Here is a 16,530-nt window from a genome sequence, read left to right as displayed (position 1 = left end):
TCTCTTTCTGAATGTATGAGATTCACATTTCATCCACATTAAGAAGGCAACTTTCAATACTGATAAAGTTGAAAGCAAAGGTCAAAAATATGATGAGTCATTTATAACATATATATATATATATATATATATATATATATATATATATATATACATATACACCAACCATAGCACCTTAAGTTTGGTCAATTATATGGCCCAGTCATTGGTTTTTCCACCTTCCAGTTGGGTGAATTTAAAAGCAAGAGGAGTTTTGCTAACCATATGTCATATTGGCTTCCATTCTAACTGTGAAAATGTAAGATACTCAACAATTACATATAACAAGACAGGGAAGATAAATGGACCTTCTATAGATACAGAAATATCTTGCTTACAGAACATTTCAGGTCTGCCAGAAACCTGATCTTCTCCAGCCTGGACTGCAATTAAAAGATTTGATTGGAATTGCCAGAAAGCAGTCTAGTGAAATGGGAGTCTTCATGTTTTATGCCGAAATATTTTAATCATGTGTATAGAGAAATGAGGAAAAACATAAAACTTTGCTCCTGAGAGGATATTATGGAAAGGAAAGATGTAGATGCTAAACTTGAACTTAATTACAGCTTGGTAGACTTAAGAGAAGAGAGCAGGGGAACCAGGGTACCTGATACCACTAATATTTTTTTCCCCTCTTCTTGGTATCTCCTTTTTGACCAAGACCCTATTGATAAGGACCTCACTCTAGAGATATCATTGGGACAGTTAATTTGGATAATGTTAATGCTGACTAGAGCTTTGGAATAAATGCGTCTTGGGTTATCTCAATGTCTATAACATGCTTACCTGTTTAAAATATAATTCATGCTTCGTTTTGTGAGGTTTCTATCTCAACTGACTGGCCAATTTCAAGCAGTGTGTTTTATGTGTTTTTATCCCCTCAGTGCATCCCTTAGAAGAACATGGACTATAGGCCAATAATCTTAAGTGCTAGTTGCCTTATCAATAATATCAGGAAACAATACCTATTTACCCCACAGGTGTGCTGTGATAGATATGTGTGACCGATGTGCTAGACAGCTCTTAGCACAATGTCTGGCACATGAGAAAACATTCATCAGTAAATGGAACAAGATCCCTATTAATCTATTAATTCCTAAATCCCCATGCTATTCTCAACTAGGTCTCCTTGCAGTTTGAACTCTGTTAATTTTTGAATGTTGTAAGGTAATTATGAAAGTGGTCTCATTGGTAGCTTTGAAAACCTTCATACTGACTTGAATGCATTGCAAGAAACCTGCGTAGTAACGTGTTACAATCTAAAGAGTATTATAATAGAAAGACAAAAGAAAAAGAAAAAAAAAATAAAGGAAGAGGAGGATAAGGTGGGGAAAACTAAAAATATTTGCTAGCCATGGAAATAGCTGCCTGATTTTTGGATCTGTTTTTGGATATAAAAGATTTCTTTTCTGTCTGCTTTGCCAACATGAAACTTGGATTTCTCCACACAGAAGCTGACCCCAACTTCCAATCTGAAGGGATTACTTTCCATTCTGGCATGTCAAGTGCTTTCAAACACTCACAACCTCCTAACACACATACCCTGTGGAATCGTGTTGCAAGGAAGATTAAAGACAATCTTCCTTTGCTCTTTTGAAGAATGTCTACTTAGCTCTCATTGCTCTCACCACAAAACTGACATTTGCAGCCTGAAGGTGGAAGTGGATTCCCCTGCTCCCAGGCCAGCCAGAGTTGGCCTTCTGTCCTCCATCTTTCCTCAGGCTGAATCTGCATGCACGCCTCTGTTGTACTGAGGATATAGGTGCTGAGGCGGACAAAGCCCCTCTCTCATCTTCCTTAAGCCAGATGTGCCCTGAGCTGGGCAGAACTGGATTTGACAGGTCTTCCCGATGATCCACAGCGCCAGGGGTTCCACTTTGTAAGCCAATCGTCCTCTTTCCGGCCTCCTCGGGGCTCCTTGAGTTCTTCCATTACACCAGGCTGCTTTGAAGCTAGCACAGGACTTTCCAAAATAACGCCTTTCCTCAAGTGGCCTTCACAAAAGCCTCTATCCCTCAGTCACAGCCCAGCCATTATTGTTGGGTTTCCCAGGCAACCATACCTAAGCAACAAGTGAAAACCGTGTGCTGGCATGAGTGCGATAATGAATACCTACATATGTATGTTTGCAGTATGGTGACCCTGTCTGCTCTGCTCACATAGAGGACTTTTCCACAGCACCACACAGCGCGAAACATTGACTAGAGATCTTTTCCATATAGGGTGTCAGCTCTGACCCATATGAGGCATGGCAGTGTTGAATCACAAAAGGTAGAACTCAATTTGCATGAAACAGGAGGTCCAACTGGGATCCCAAATATGCAGAATAGCATTATGCATACATGATCCAAAAGGCTTCTGCTTCAGTAATTCATAATTTATTGTTTATGCTTCCAGCAATGTTCCGTTGATAAAAAGCCATTTATGTTTCATTTTGTCGTCTAAACTGTAATTAAGGATGATGTGCAAGCTAAGAAAAATAGATAACAGATCTGTACTTCCATTCTCCAAGTTGCATATGATTGTGGAGTTGGTTCAGAAAACTAGATTTTCTTTGCTCAAATAGTTTTAATAAAACTCTTGTTATTTTGTATAGTTTCCATATCTTTTTGGATTGCTTTCCTTTTAAAATCATAATTCGAGAGTGTTTTCAGAAGTTAAGAATTTCCTTTACAAATATTAAAAATCCTAAAATTATTGCTCTATTTAGATGTAGAACTGCTCTTAGCATTTATTTTTTTTTTTAGTGTATATTATGGGAGACAATTTAATGCTGAGATTACTGACTACCAGGGATATAACTTAGATACATGGAATAGACATATATGTGGTTGTCCATATGCTATTCAGGGTGATAAATTAAGTCAGAACTCTTCAGTCAATTTGTTAGATCGTTTCTGGTCTGTATAGAGCATTCTAATTCTGAAGATTTTTGAAAGAGAGAAACCAAGAGATAAACTGGCATATGCTTAGTTACCTTAAAGTCTTCACAGTTATTGTAAAGATGCCTTAGGACATAGAATCTTTTCTTTGAGAATTTGCTTTCTGAGACTTTTGCTTCAAAAGAAAAAAAAATTGAAAAAAGAAAGGGATCAACAGAACATCAGGAGGAGTAGAAAGAATTACTCAGAGAAATGGTTCTTATTTATCAAATCTTGTTTGGACCACTTTCTTGTTTGTGCCATTAAAAAATAATGCTGTTTACTGATTTAGAATCTACTTACAAGTATAAAAATAGGTCTGGGGATTTTGTGGGTGCCAAATAAACATGACTGTCCTTTTGGTAAGCACAAGCAAATATTAAAATTGAATGTGGAAACAAAATGAGCTGTCAGGAGATGCAAATTCTCCTTTTCTAAAAAAGTATTAAATGTAGTTGACAATCATTTTATTCCTTTCCAGCACAGGAGTTTGAATTAATTTTGAGCACTTCATAGACACAGCATTAGGCATACATGACATTCTATCTAGGGATGTGACCTGAATAACACATATCATGTGCTTTGGATCCTTTGGTTTATTAAAGTGGATAGAGAAAGCAGAGAAAGAATTTGGAAGCCGAAAAGGGGACACTCACATAGATAAACATCTTAAAAGTTGATTTGGGATGAATTACAATGAATACTAGGAGAGAGGTGCTGTAGAATAGAGAAAGCACAAGCTTCATGGTTGAGTATTTTGCTTTGAATCCTAGCTCTTTTGATTATGATCTGTGAGAACTCTCACAAATAACTGAATAATCTTGAACATCTATCTATAAAATGGAAAGAATAATTACCCATATGTTGTTTTGAACAGGAAAATATTAATTTAAGTAAAACAAAACAAAACAAAATGTGCTAAGTTCAGTGTCTGGTAAATTGAAGATACTCAATAAATATGAGTTTCCTTTCCCCCCTTTTTCCTCTTCTTCTTACAATTTTCCTGAATCTCTCTCATCCCAGTGCAACAAACTCATGCCCACACCCAATGCAACAAACAAAAATATTAATAAACTAAAATAAGGCATTTGGGTGATAATTAATGCTGTGCTATTTAACTGCCCCTTACCTGAGTGGCCAGTGATTGAACATGTTGGCCATGAGTAAAGCAAAGAGAGAAGAGAAATGGTAAAGGAGAATATGTGGGTAACTGAAGTTGTTCTTTGAATATAATCCTCATTACCATAATATACATAATCAAAGGATAGAAATAAAGAGGACTTAAAAATTATAGGTCTCCATAGGGCTGGGTTTTCTATCTCTAGATCCGATGGCATACAACTCTCTATATGCAGGCAAATGAAACATTTCAGAGTTGATACAATGATAGAATTTTTGACCTAAGAGCACCTTAGTAAGACAACAACAATAATAATCCAGATTGTGAAGATCTTCAATGCTAACTATGGAACATTAAATGTATTTTAAAAATCAATGATGGTGTGCTTTAAAAAAAGGCAGTGATGAATGGCACTCTCTCTCCTCAATTCTATTATCTATCCCTCTCTCCCTCTACCTTGTTCTCATCTTCTATATTCCTTATACATTATTTGAGTTGAACATGCAAAACCAATGATGCTTTTTAAGTCCACTCTCTTGGGCACCTGAGTGGCTCAGTCAGTCAAGTGTCTGCCTTTGGCTCAGGCCAGGTCCTGGGATCCAGTCCTATATGGGGCTCCCTGCTAAGCAAGGGGTCTGCTTCTCCTTTCCCTCTACCTTTCCTCCCTGCTCATGCTCTCTCTCTTTCTCAAATAAATAAATAAAATCTTAAAAAAAAAACTTTAAAAAATCGACTCTCCTTCCCCTTTATCTGCAATACATATCTTCTGCTCCCTCCATTTTCTATCTAGCTAATTTCCAATCATTCATAAGAACTCAGCTTCCCCTCATCTGTGAGCAGAGCAAGGGAAAGTTTAACAGTTGCTACAAAATGTGTTTTCTTTGCTTTTTTTCTACAGGACAGTGTGGTAACTGTGAAGGCAGACACACGAGTCAAGGACTATCTCCCCCATTATCCTTTGAGGTTATTTGTAAGAGACATTATATCCTAATTCACTCATTCATTCAATACCTATTTATTAAGTGCCTACCATGTGCTAGTCACTCCCCTGGAACTGCAAACAAAGTAGTGAATAAAATAGGCACTGTATTTCTCCTCCCATACAGTGTATTTTTGTTCTCACAACTCAGTCTTATACTAATTTGAATTCATAGAAAGGAAGGCTATAATTTAACATGGATTTTTGTCATATAGTGGAGAAATTCACAGGTTAGCCTGCAAAATACTGTGATTTAGGGAGGAATGATCACACACATTCCAACTTCTATACTGTCATAAACAAAGTTCCCTCTTAGACCTTACCCAACTTGTAAAACTGGCCCTACAGAAAAGAGAGTTTTCATCTTTACAAAGTAATGGGCTGGTAAGAGTGGCGATAACATCCATAGTCATAGATAGCTAAATCTCTCTGGGAGTTTCAGGCTGGTGTCCTCTCTATGGCTGTGACAGACAAGTTGAACCTCACTACTCAATGTGCTTCTGGCTACAGTCAGATCATGATGGTGAGTTCTTTCCAAATTCGAGTTGATCCATAGGCATCACTATAATTTGTACAGCAGCACTGCCAGTGAACTGGGGCTAATGATTCTATTTTTGCAGGTTTATTAGATTCCATTATAGTTCTGATGCAAGCTTTGTTATATATTGTTTATGTCTTTTTCAGTTCCTATGCATCATTGGTTCAGATACTTGTCAGTGACCAGGTTTTAGCTGTCAATGTTTAATGTTTATTGAAGGCCCCAGGCAACTAGAGGATAGTATTATGTGGATTTTTGGACATGGCATTGGTTTCATTTTCTATCTCTTCCCTAACGTGCCACCAGAATGAATGTACTGATGCACTTCATAGAGAAATATAGTAATTATTGTCCTTGGACCTTTCTGGGTCACCTATTGTCTCTACTTTCATCCTAATAGATTGCTTACTAGAATTTTCTCTTTCTATTGCTTGAGTATATTATTCTCAGTCTTTTGACGACTGTTTATCTTAGGGCAGTCTGATAAAAAAGTGATATTGAACCTGGTATGCTGAGCACAGTCATCTTTCTCTGAGCTTCATGCTTTCACTTGGCCAGACTGTCATTGCTAGTTCCATCAAGGTCACATTGTGATTTACTTCTCCGTGGACTTCAGCTCCCTCCCCTACAAAATGAATGGGTTAGTGCTGGAGACCTAAGGATTCATCTATTCTAATATACTGCGTGTGTAAACATGTGGTATTTGGAGAAATATCATAAACTTTGAAATCAGACAAGTTCTGCAGCCACCAATTAATGAAGATGTGACTTTGGATGGAGCTTTTAGTTTTCTGTAACAGACTGTGTTTGATAATGTTAAAATGAAATTGCTGTGATGAACAAATGAAAGAATATAGGATAAATGCCAAGGGCAGTACCTGGAACTTATGAGATAGTCTAGGTACTTTGTCTTCTTTATCAACCTTCAAAAGGAATAATGCATATGGAAGACATCTTTACACCAGAAATTATTATACCAAATCTCATTCATATTAAAATACTAGATAATATTACTAAAAGATATGCTTCTACAGTATCACCGGTTCTCTTTCTCAGTATGTTTGGGCAGATTTCTGGACATATTAAAGAATTAAATCATCCCCATACATCAAAAGAACTCAATAAACATATGACATATGGTTCTAATAGCTCAGAATTTGGTAGTCTTACTTATCTTCTAAGGTTAGAGACAGGAAATACAAGAGTTTTATGAAGATATGTAATTACTGGATTAGTTTCATCAGGAAGGTCTCTCAAAAAAGTAGGGCTCGAATAAAGCTTTGCAAAAATGAAAACACTGTTATGTGCAGAGGTACTTATCACAATTAAGGAATAATGGTCAGATATACAAGGAATTGACTTCCAGGAATGATAAGGAATGGCCACAAATATGTTTGAAGACAAATGCAATGAGACATTTTGTGGAGATCCATAAAATCTATTATCATAAGACTATGCTTGGTTCGAAAAAGATATTAATGATGTGGCTCTTAGTGTTTTGAGTATGTCTGCACACATTCTTGATGTTTTTCATAACATAACAAGTATGTCCTACACATTTAGGAGGTTTTAGCACACATACACACACACACACACACACACACACAGATCAACTAATGGAACTGGAAAGTACATTGATATAAACACATACTGTGTATAACGGTAATATATATGTATATATATGAAAAACTTTGATCAGTGCATAGATTCAAATCTTAGAAATAAAAAAATAACTTGGCCATATTCTGATACATATATTGTAAATTGATCTGAAACTTGCCTTTCTTATAAATGTTGGTAGGCTACAGTTCAATGAAGAAAGTTTTAGAATGGTTAGGAGACAATTATCTAAAATTCATTATCTTTTTTCCCCAAAGTAAGATGACTAAAATATACACAGGAAATTATGCAAAGTTCACATCTTGATTGTGTAGGAGAGAAAGAAGAAGAAAATCTATGCCCCTATATTCATCCTGTTTAGCCTGTCTTTCTAAAATATGTATGTATTCCAAAATGGATGTTTAATTTTGTAAGAAGTTATTTTCAAGGAATAATCTAACATTGCCTAGAAATATGATCGCTTATAAAATATCCTTAATTGAGAAATATAAAAAAAGATTATAAAAATTAGAAAGTATGCTCACATCTCTGCTGAGGATTTTATTTAGAAGTCCTGCAGTTATTTTAAGATAAGTCTGTATTTGATTACTCTGCCTGGGTGAAATGTCAAATCACAAGAAAAAAACAATAGTTTGTTTTTCTAGCACCTACTATATCATTTACAGTGTGTCTGTCTATCCATCTGCTTCTAAATGCATACACTCAGGGTAAGGATTATCATTGCCATTTAGCAGATGGGGAAACTGAAGCTCTGTTATGTTAATTGACTTGCCAGGCACAAAACGGGGCTCCAAGCTGCTGAATCTGCCTTCGCGCCAGTCGCACCTACTGCCTTTCAAAGCCTTGCACTTTACTCCTAGAATATTGGTCCGGCAAAACTGCTGATATTTCATGTATAGTTTTCAAACACTTGTAATTCCCTTTCTCAAACTATAGAAGGCTAGAAGCTATCAGCTAAGCCTTTAGAGAAGACCATCAAAATATTAGTTGGGTAAACCCTGGCAACTCTAATCTGATGCCTTTAAAACTTTAATATCATCAAATATACAATATTGTTAAAGAGATATACCATTAATTTATGTCCAACTGAGAAAAATAACGTCCCATTAAAAAGCTGACAATATACATGCCTTCAACTATAAGACATGGCCTTATTTCATAGATATTCAAACATTAAAAAATAAATATATGCATATATATGTTGGAATCAATAAAATACAGTATTTCAAATAATAACTCTGAAGGAGAACTGCAGGGGAAAAACAAGAACTGAGGCATAAAAATAGTGCTGGGTGCAAAGTGGAGGTAGTCTAGACCAGCACTCCCCTGAAGTCAAGTACAGACACACTGTGAGGGTCATTTAAAGAAGCACATTTCCAAAGGCAGTCATTGTTTTTATTATATTACTCACTTGCTTAATCTCTTAAAAGAATGCCTTCCAAAATAAGCCAACGGCCATTAGCAAGGAATTACTTATTCATATCTCTCAAAAGCACAATTTCCAAGGTTGGAACTACAGTGTGAGAATCTAAAATCCAAGTGTTGGCTGCACAAGATCTTCCTGGAGATGCATTATTGGGGTATGTGCTGGGTCTTGTTTGTAAATACAGAACATGGAGTTTTAGTATCAGCCATTTCTCTTATCAGGGCCCTTCGTCCTCAGAAAGGTGATGGTAATACAGAGCGGCCGAGAACAGAAAAGTAGCAAAGGTTTTTAGCATATTATTCCAGGGGACCTACTAGCAAAGTCCATGGGACTTAAAGAGAAAAGAAGGAAGCTGACATCAGGTAAGGATGGACTTTAAAGGATAAAGCTAGCTATAGGAAACCTACCCTGAAATGTATCGTAGACTTCAATATGCTGATGGTAAAGAGGAATAAGGACAGTCAAATTAGTGAGGAGAGTATATATATTCCAAAACATTAAAAGAAAAAAGGAAAAGGAAAAAAAAAATCTCCCTGCTAGGGACATAGGTGCTCCTACCTCTGACTCTCCTTAAGAGCACTACCCGGCCAAGATGCTTAATACACAGGCGACACGTGGCTCTGCCAAAAGGCAAAGATGAGAAGAACAAAGTAAGATGAGATGCAGGGAAGTTATCAGTATTTTTAGGAGATCCAGTGAAATTCAGGAAACCAAGGCCAAGAGCAAAGGAAGTCCACTGTGTGCTAATCAATCCCTGGGTCCCTACAAAGTCCACTCTTTTAGATCCCTGAGTGTTAGGCTCACAGGAGCAAGACGACTCACAGTGCAGGGGGCCTGAGCCTCATGCTGTACAACATGCACCAGTCTGCTCTCCTAGAGGATGGAGAAGGAAAATATTATGATGCAAAAAAAATCATGGGGGCGGGGAAGCATGGGCTTGCACCACTGTGATCCTATTATCCTCGATCCCACACAATTCTTGTCTTCCTCAAGCTTCTATTATATAAAGTATTTTCAGTGGCAACAGTGATGAAAGTGAGAATGACAAAGACCATCACCAGGGTGGGGAGGCCATCATCTCCCACAGGTTGAGGACGGACTGGGCTCCGTCCCTTGCTAGCTGATCTCTGGTGAGCGATTGCCTCTCTCAGCCTCTTAAAATGGTTACATCCAGGCAGTACTTACAGCGTTGCAAGGAGCTTTTAAAGATTATGCAAACTTAGGGTATCATACCTGGGCTCAAAGGGAAGTTCAATACATGGTGGCTGAGTTTAAAGAAGGTAAGAGGCTGGTGAATGAATGAATGCATTTAATGTGCACTCACACAAGAGAGCTCGTGAAAAGCTTATCTTCCAAGTCTTAGACAGGAAAAAGTAAATGGAGAGAGTGCCTATATCTAGTAAGACTTACTTGCAAAACAAAACAAAACAAAATAAAACAAAACCCACTCAAACTACCTGCGCTATAAAGGTAAATGGGCCCAAATAACAGGTCTAGAGTTTAACTATCTTCTCTAGTGAGCAGATCGAGGTGGCCCAGGGATATGAGAGGACTCTGTCTTTCCCTAGTACTTCTACGTTCTTTCCCTGTGTTAGCTTGCCCTCCCTGCACAGTCTTTAAAGAGAAAGAAAGATTGCTCGTGGAAGGATCAGTCCTACGCAGATTCCACAGCTTGGTATTTTTGGAGGAGAGATCTTCTTTATCCTCGGCTTCCCATCAATTCCTGTTTTAAAAGAAAAAAGGTCCATGCTTGGCCTAGGAGATGAGCATGTGACTCAACCGAGCCATTCTCTGTGTTTATGGAGGTGAAATAGCCTCCGGGCTGCCGTGAACAGTTTTGTGAGCTGTTCCCTGTACAAGGCCCCTGGCCCTGGGATGAACAGCGACTGAAAACCAGTTCATTCTCCCCTTGAGAAGCTATGACCCCAGCGAGGTCTTCTTTCTCTCATTTTCAGAAAGGCTTCATTTCATCACCAAGCCCTTGAACCCTTTGAGGCTTGGTAGCTGCCCAAAGGTGAATCCATCCTTTAGTTCATACAAGTGCAACCTCAGGCTAGCAGCAGTTGGAGACCCCTATGGGTCAGCCTGGATGAGTCCCCACTTTCCACAGAGGCAAGCCACTTGATTGACAGCTCCATCACACTCAGAAGAAATACAGGAAGGTCAGTTTTAAAAACGAGGTAGGTTGGAAGAATCAAGAGTAAAGACAGAATAAGAAGAGAAGAGTCCCACGTAGGCCAGGAGCGTCAGTGCCGTGAATGACCTCAGGAGCGGGAATCCTTCGCTTCCCTTGGGAAACTTCTCAGTAAAGAATGACTCCCTGTTCAGAAAGTTATGAATTGCAGTTGTCTATTATGTGACTTACATTGCACCACATTGCAATATGTCATTGTGAGATGTGATATAATATAATGTAAGTGACAAGCAGCTAAAATTTTACAGCAAGAAAACTTTTTTTTTATATCCAGGATCTGCTATCAAATTTGATAGCAGCTATCAATTCATTTTTTTTTTCCTGCAGATAGATCAAAAATTTGATGTTCATGAAAAGCGGGTCATTTTGAAACATCCACAAACACTTCAGGGCCTGCACAACTCGGTTACCATAAATCAGTTAAAAAAACAAAACCAAATGTTCTAAAAGCTGCATTAGTCTTGGCTCAAGTTCTGTTTTTGCTTTCCATGACTAGTGCAAATATCATTTTAGATTGTGAGTTTAGTTTTCTTTTGGATGACACTGAAAAGTGATGATCAAATTATTTTCGTGCCTAGATCAGACCAGTGGTTCCCAACTGAGAGTGCCTTTGAAGGCCAGGAGACATCTGATCGTGTCTGGAGCTGTCCTAACTGGGCAAGTGGTGGGGGATTACTGGCCTCTAGTGAGCAAAGGTCAGAGATGCTGCTGAACATCCTTTGATGCACAGGACAGCGTCCCCAAGGTCATTTGGTCTAATGTCTTGGCAATGCCTCTGATCCCAGAGGTCACTGTAAATTGGCCTACATATGGTCAAACATAGTCCAAAGGTGGCCCAAATAAAATTATGATGAAGCTAGAACTAGTTTCTTCCATTTGCTCCATCCTCAAAACAGGCCGTGGTAATTCATTATTTAAATATTCAGCTAAATCTTTTGGATCTAAGGGACACTTAAGAGAATCTCCTTGCACATCAAAATTGACTGGGGATGTCATCTACTAGTGGCCTCACAGAAGGTTCTACAAGGGGAAGAAAGCCAGACTTTTGAGGTCTAATCTTGTCTCTATCCTAAGTCTACCTTTGAGAGTCTTTATAAAAGTTTCCACCTTTGGGCCCCACGGGTCTTATCTATACTCTGGGCATTTGCATAAAACAGAAGTCCTCAACTTTGGTGCTGCTGCTGTTTTAAAAGAGGAACACTTCTGTTAAGCTATATTTTTCAATGTACTGCAATGACATAGAACACATAGACGTGAAGATTCCATGACTGAAACATAGGTGGGGGACAGGGCCAGACACATTGTCCATTTCCCATAACCCCCTCACTCCTAATATGATAGAACCCAAGACAAAATTTGAAAACCAGTGATGCAAAAGGCACTTTCTAGGAGTCAATTCATTTGGTTTAATGCGTCATGCCCGGCAAGGACCCTGGAGAGTCCATACTGCCCATGTTAACACTCACTAGGGAGTGTGGACAGCTTCCCCCAGCCTTCCCCTTTGCTTCTAGATAAGCACTTCTGAGAACAAAGCAGACAATAACCCACTGTCCGTGCTCATGTGAAGCTGACAAAGAACTCTCACTACCTAGGATTTTCATCTGCCAAGATGCAGAGTGGCACTAGCTAAAAGAACATAGGTTTTAGATTATGACAGACCCAAATAGGAATCCTTGCTCTGCCACTTACCAGCTCTGTGTGTTTGGGTCCATTATCTAAGGTCTGCGTGCTTCTGTTGCTTTATTTGTGAGGTTGGGTTAATAATGCCTATCATAGAAGTGATTTTAAGGATTAAATGTGATAATGCTATAAAGCATTTACACAGAGTGTGATGCATAATAATAGCTATCATTTATCGACTGCTTAGTAGTATAATTGTAAGAATTAGAGATAATGTGTGTAAAGTGCCTGACATGCAGAAGATGCCCCATATATAAGAACTACTGTTATTATTCAGCTTGAACGCACAACCAGAAAAGTCCCAGAAACATTTATAAAATGGAGATGGTTTAATTTCACATCCTTAAATCAAACTTCATTTACCTTTTCCCCTTCTTTATGGCAGAGGATCTCTAGGCTGCCCCTGGGATTTCACTGCTCAGCTTCGACACTCAATAGAGCTACCTTACACATACCTCATAACAAGAAGACCAGAGTGCCTACCACTGGTTTTTTTTGGGAAGGGGGGGAGTGTCTCCATTTTGCAGATGAAGAGGTACAAGCAGGAGGTGGTTAAGTACCTTAGCCAAGGTCAATTAAACACTAGTGAATCCAAGACTCAGGTTAAGTCGGTCTGCTCCAGAACTCGGTGTGAATCGTAGAGTTGAGTGTTGCCAAATCAAAGCCCTCTTAATAACGGTACCCAGTAATGGCATAAAACAATGGCCCTTTAACTTTGTCCCAATTCTGTGCATGCGCAAGTCTGCTGCTGTGCTTGCCTTCATAGCTTGTCTGGTCTGACTAGGCTGAGCTAGTCGCAGCTTGGTTCACACACCTGCCTGGGGCTTTGGCTCAGACAATTGGGAACTCACTCCACATGGTTTCTCCACCTCTAGAAGGTTAATTTGGACTCAGGCGATAGACAGTTCCCCAGATCGAGAACAGATTCTTCAGGTTCTCTTGATTCTCAGCCTTGGACCTTGCACATTGTTACTTTCGCTAAATGCTTTAGTCAAAGAAAGTCATGGGGCCAACCCACATCTGGGGTTGTGAAGAGACACTCTGCTCCGTGACAGAAAAAGCAATAAATATTCTGTGCCCATTTTCTGTAGTCTACAATGTCTACCTTCTATCCACAAACCCTTCACATGTTTCTCACATTTGATACATGCTCACCCTTAACCCAGGGCTCCCCAAAACCTCTTACCGTTATAGCGTCAGCTTTAATGACCCATAACAGATCTGAGTGCCGACTGCAGTCTCAGTCTCAGCTTCTCCCAATCAGGAGACTGTGATCTGAAAAAGCACGTTATCTGAACCCCATATACAGCTAACATATAGAGGGGAACTCAAGAAAGACAGTTGGACTAGAGATTCACATTGAAATAGGGGAGGAATGCTAGATCCAGAGAGGCACTGGGCCAAGCCATTCTGCAGTCCACCTGGTTACCTGTTGACAGATCCTCTTACTCTAAAGGTAGGGAGTGAGCCAGGTTCTGTTTCTGGGCATGGCTCCCACTTCATTGCCCACTACTGCTCTTGACTCTGCCCTTTAGATTCCTAGGTCAGCCTTGAGAAATCCTTTGTTTTCTACAAGAAATATTTCATGTTTTCAGCTGTGTCTTATCTGCCAGGTATCTGAAGCTTCTTTTTGAACTACAACTGTTTTAGCCAATTTTAGCTCATGCTAAAGATGTGTTAAGTTGTAAAATTGTCTTAATACTTTGCAGGCTTCCCCTAAGTTTAATCATAGTTTCCACTAAGAAGCTGATAGTTTCCTTGCTGATTTTCCAGCATTTACTAAACATCTCCTGCCCTCATCTCCCACCTGTGCACCAACCTTATCCCAAAGCTATTGCTACATGGTTTATTTATTTATTTGCTTATTTTTAATATTTTATTTATTTATTCATGAGAGAGAGAGAGAGAGAGAGAAGCAGAGACACAGGCAGAGGGAGAAGCAGGCTCCACGCAGGGAGCCCAATGTGGGACTCAAACCCAGGACTCCAGGATCATGCCCTGAGCCGAAGGCAGGCACTAAACTGCTGAACCACCCAGGGATCCCCAATTGCTACATGCTTTACATTTTTGCTAAGACAATCCTATATTAAAGTAGCCATGTCTTCATCAGTTGGCTTGTCTAACAAACTAAGTTTGAGTAGCAAACTAACTCAAAACTTAACAGTTTAAACAATAAACTTAAAATTTCTTGTGATTCCATGTATCACCTGGATGATTCTTCTCATCTAAGCTACTTCAGCTGCGGCTCATGGTCTAACATGGCTTCCTAACATAAAGGTTGATTGCTTTAATATTAGGTAGGCAATAGGGATGATTTAACAACGTGTATCTCATCATCCATAGGGACAGTCCACACTTGTTCATATGGTATTGGTTACAGGATACTAAAGTGTAGAAAAAAAGGGCAAACACCAATACTGAGCCATATTTTCTGTTCCCCCATTTGCCAAAATAAGACACAGGATTAATTCCAGACTCAGTATGGGAGGGGATTATCCAGGAGGCACAATTACAGAGAGAAGAATTATTGCAGATTTTTTTGCAAAAAAAAAAAAAAAAAAAAAATCTGTAACCAACCTACTCATTATTCAGCACCCATTTTCTCCAGAGAGAAACAGATAAAGGCATTCTATAGAACAATACAACTTTCTTTCTTTCTTTCTTTCTTTCTTTATTTCTTTCTTTCTTTCTTCTTTCTTTCTTTCTTTCTTTCTTTTCTTTCTTCTTTCTTTCTTTCTCTTTCTTTTTTTGTTGGGGTGGTGGCTTCTACAACTTTTTGTTAAAATTGTTTAGTCTTGGGATCCCTGGGTGGCGCAGCGGTTTGGCGCCTGCCTTTGACCCAGGGCACGATCATGGAGACCCGGGATCGAATCCCATGTCGGGCTCCCAGTGCATGGAGCCTGCTTCTCCCTCTGCCTGTGTCTTTGCCTCTCCCTCTCTCTGTGTGACTATCATAAATTAAAAAAAAAATTGTTTAGTCTTGTGACTATGGCCAAAATCTCAGGGAAATCAGGACCGAGTCTCCTTCAGTCAAAAATGAACAGGTATTTCTCTTCTAAGCTACCAACATTAGGACACAACCCAACAAATGTGTGCATACACACACACACACACACACACACCAATGCAGGAATTCCAGCATAGCCAAAAGATATATGCATATTCTTTCCAGATTCTCTGAAAGGGGAAATACAGAAGAGCAGTAACGCAGTATATATATTTTTTATACAGATAGGTCTGCAGGAAGGAATCCATCAAACCGTAGTAATAATGCATAGCACGAGTGACTATGAAAAATATCTAATAGGTTTATAGGCAACTTCAGACACTCAGATAAAAGTCTCTGATGGGGAGGATCTTCATACATTTGGCTATCACATTTGCCTATGGACATTGAAATTTGTGTCAGCAGAATGACATTCATAAAAACACTGTCTTTTTCCTCGTAAGCTTTCACCACTGTTTGCCTGGTTGATTCCAGGTTTATGCCTATATTGTTCTAGCATTATAGCTGTTAATAATGGCATCTTTTGTTTCCAAAGTATTTGGATGATAAGTTATATGGTCGCCTAGCCTCTAGACTTCATTTTTGTACCTATGATGGAAAATCACTCGTTTTACTACATATCAATAATTTCCAAGTAGATAGCAATGTGCTTCCCCTGAACGTTACTGAATCTTTATCTGCACGGCCAAAATATTCAATGACTGTCAATGTCTGGGAAGGTGGTCAAGCAGGTGGTCAAGGTGGTAATGGAATGTTTGTTGAATGGTTAAATGCATATAAGTTGTGCATTTTTACTCTTATTCAGTATGTTTTCAAAGAGTGTTATGACCAAGAACTACAGAAGAAATCCTTCACACATTTTCCTTTTATTCATCCATTCATGCACATTTAACACAAGTTGACTGAGTTCCTGTAACTTATCAGGACTAGGTCCTGTGACAAATATAGGAAATACAGAGATCAGTGTCATGATCCATATCCTCAACAATGCTGTTGGAGTTCTTAC

The 16,530-nt window shown here is 38.9% G+C and overlaps 1 protein-coding gene across 5 annotated transcripts in view; it reads left to right on the top strand.

Annotated features, from left to right (window-relative positions):
- LOC144306243 (cadherin-8) overlaps positions 1-16,530 on the top strand; it is a 358,000-nt gene that overhangs the window by 306,772 nt on the left and 34,698 nt on the right. The window contains exon 11 of one of the 5 annotated variants that reach the window (XM_077885708.1): positions 11,416-11,564. The exons of the other annotated variants lie outside the window; for them this stretch is intronic. Coding sequence (XP_077741834.1) covers positions 11,416-11,549 — 134 coding nt within the window. The 3' untranslated portion in view covers positions 11,550-11,564. Of the gene's footprint in view, positions 1-11,415; positions 11,565-16,530 lie in introns of those variants that run through there. 5 annotated transcript variants of the gene reach the window in all.

This window comes from Canis aureus, chromosome 3 (assembly GCF_053574225.1).
Source record: "Canis aureus isolate CA01 chromosome 3, VMU_Caureus_v.1.0, whole genome shotgun sequence".
Classification (NCBI taxonomy): Eukaryota; Metazoa; Chordata; class Mammalia; order Carnivora; family Canidae; genus Canis; species Canis aureus.
The sequence above is the reverse complement of the archived record's forward strand: the minus strand, read 5'-3'. Positions and strand labels throughout refer to the sequence as shown.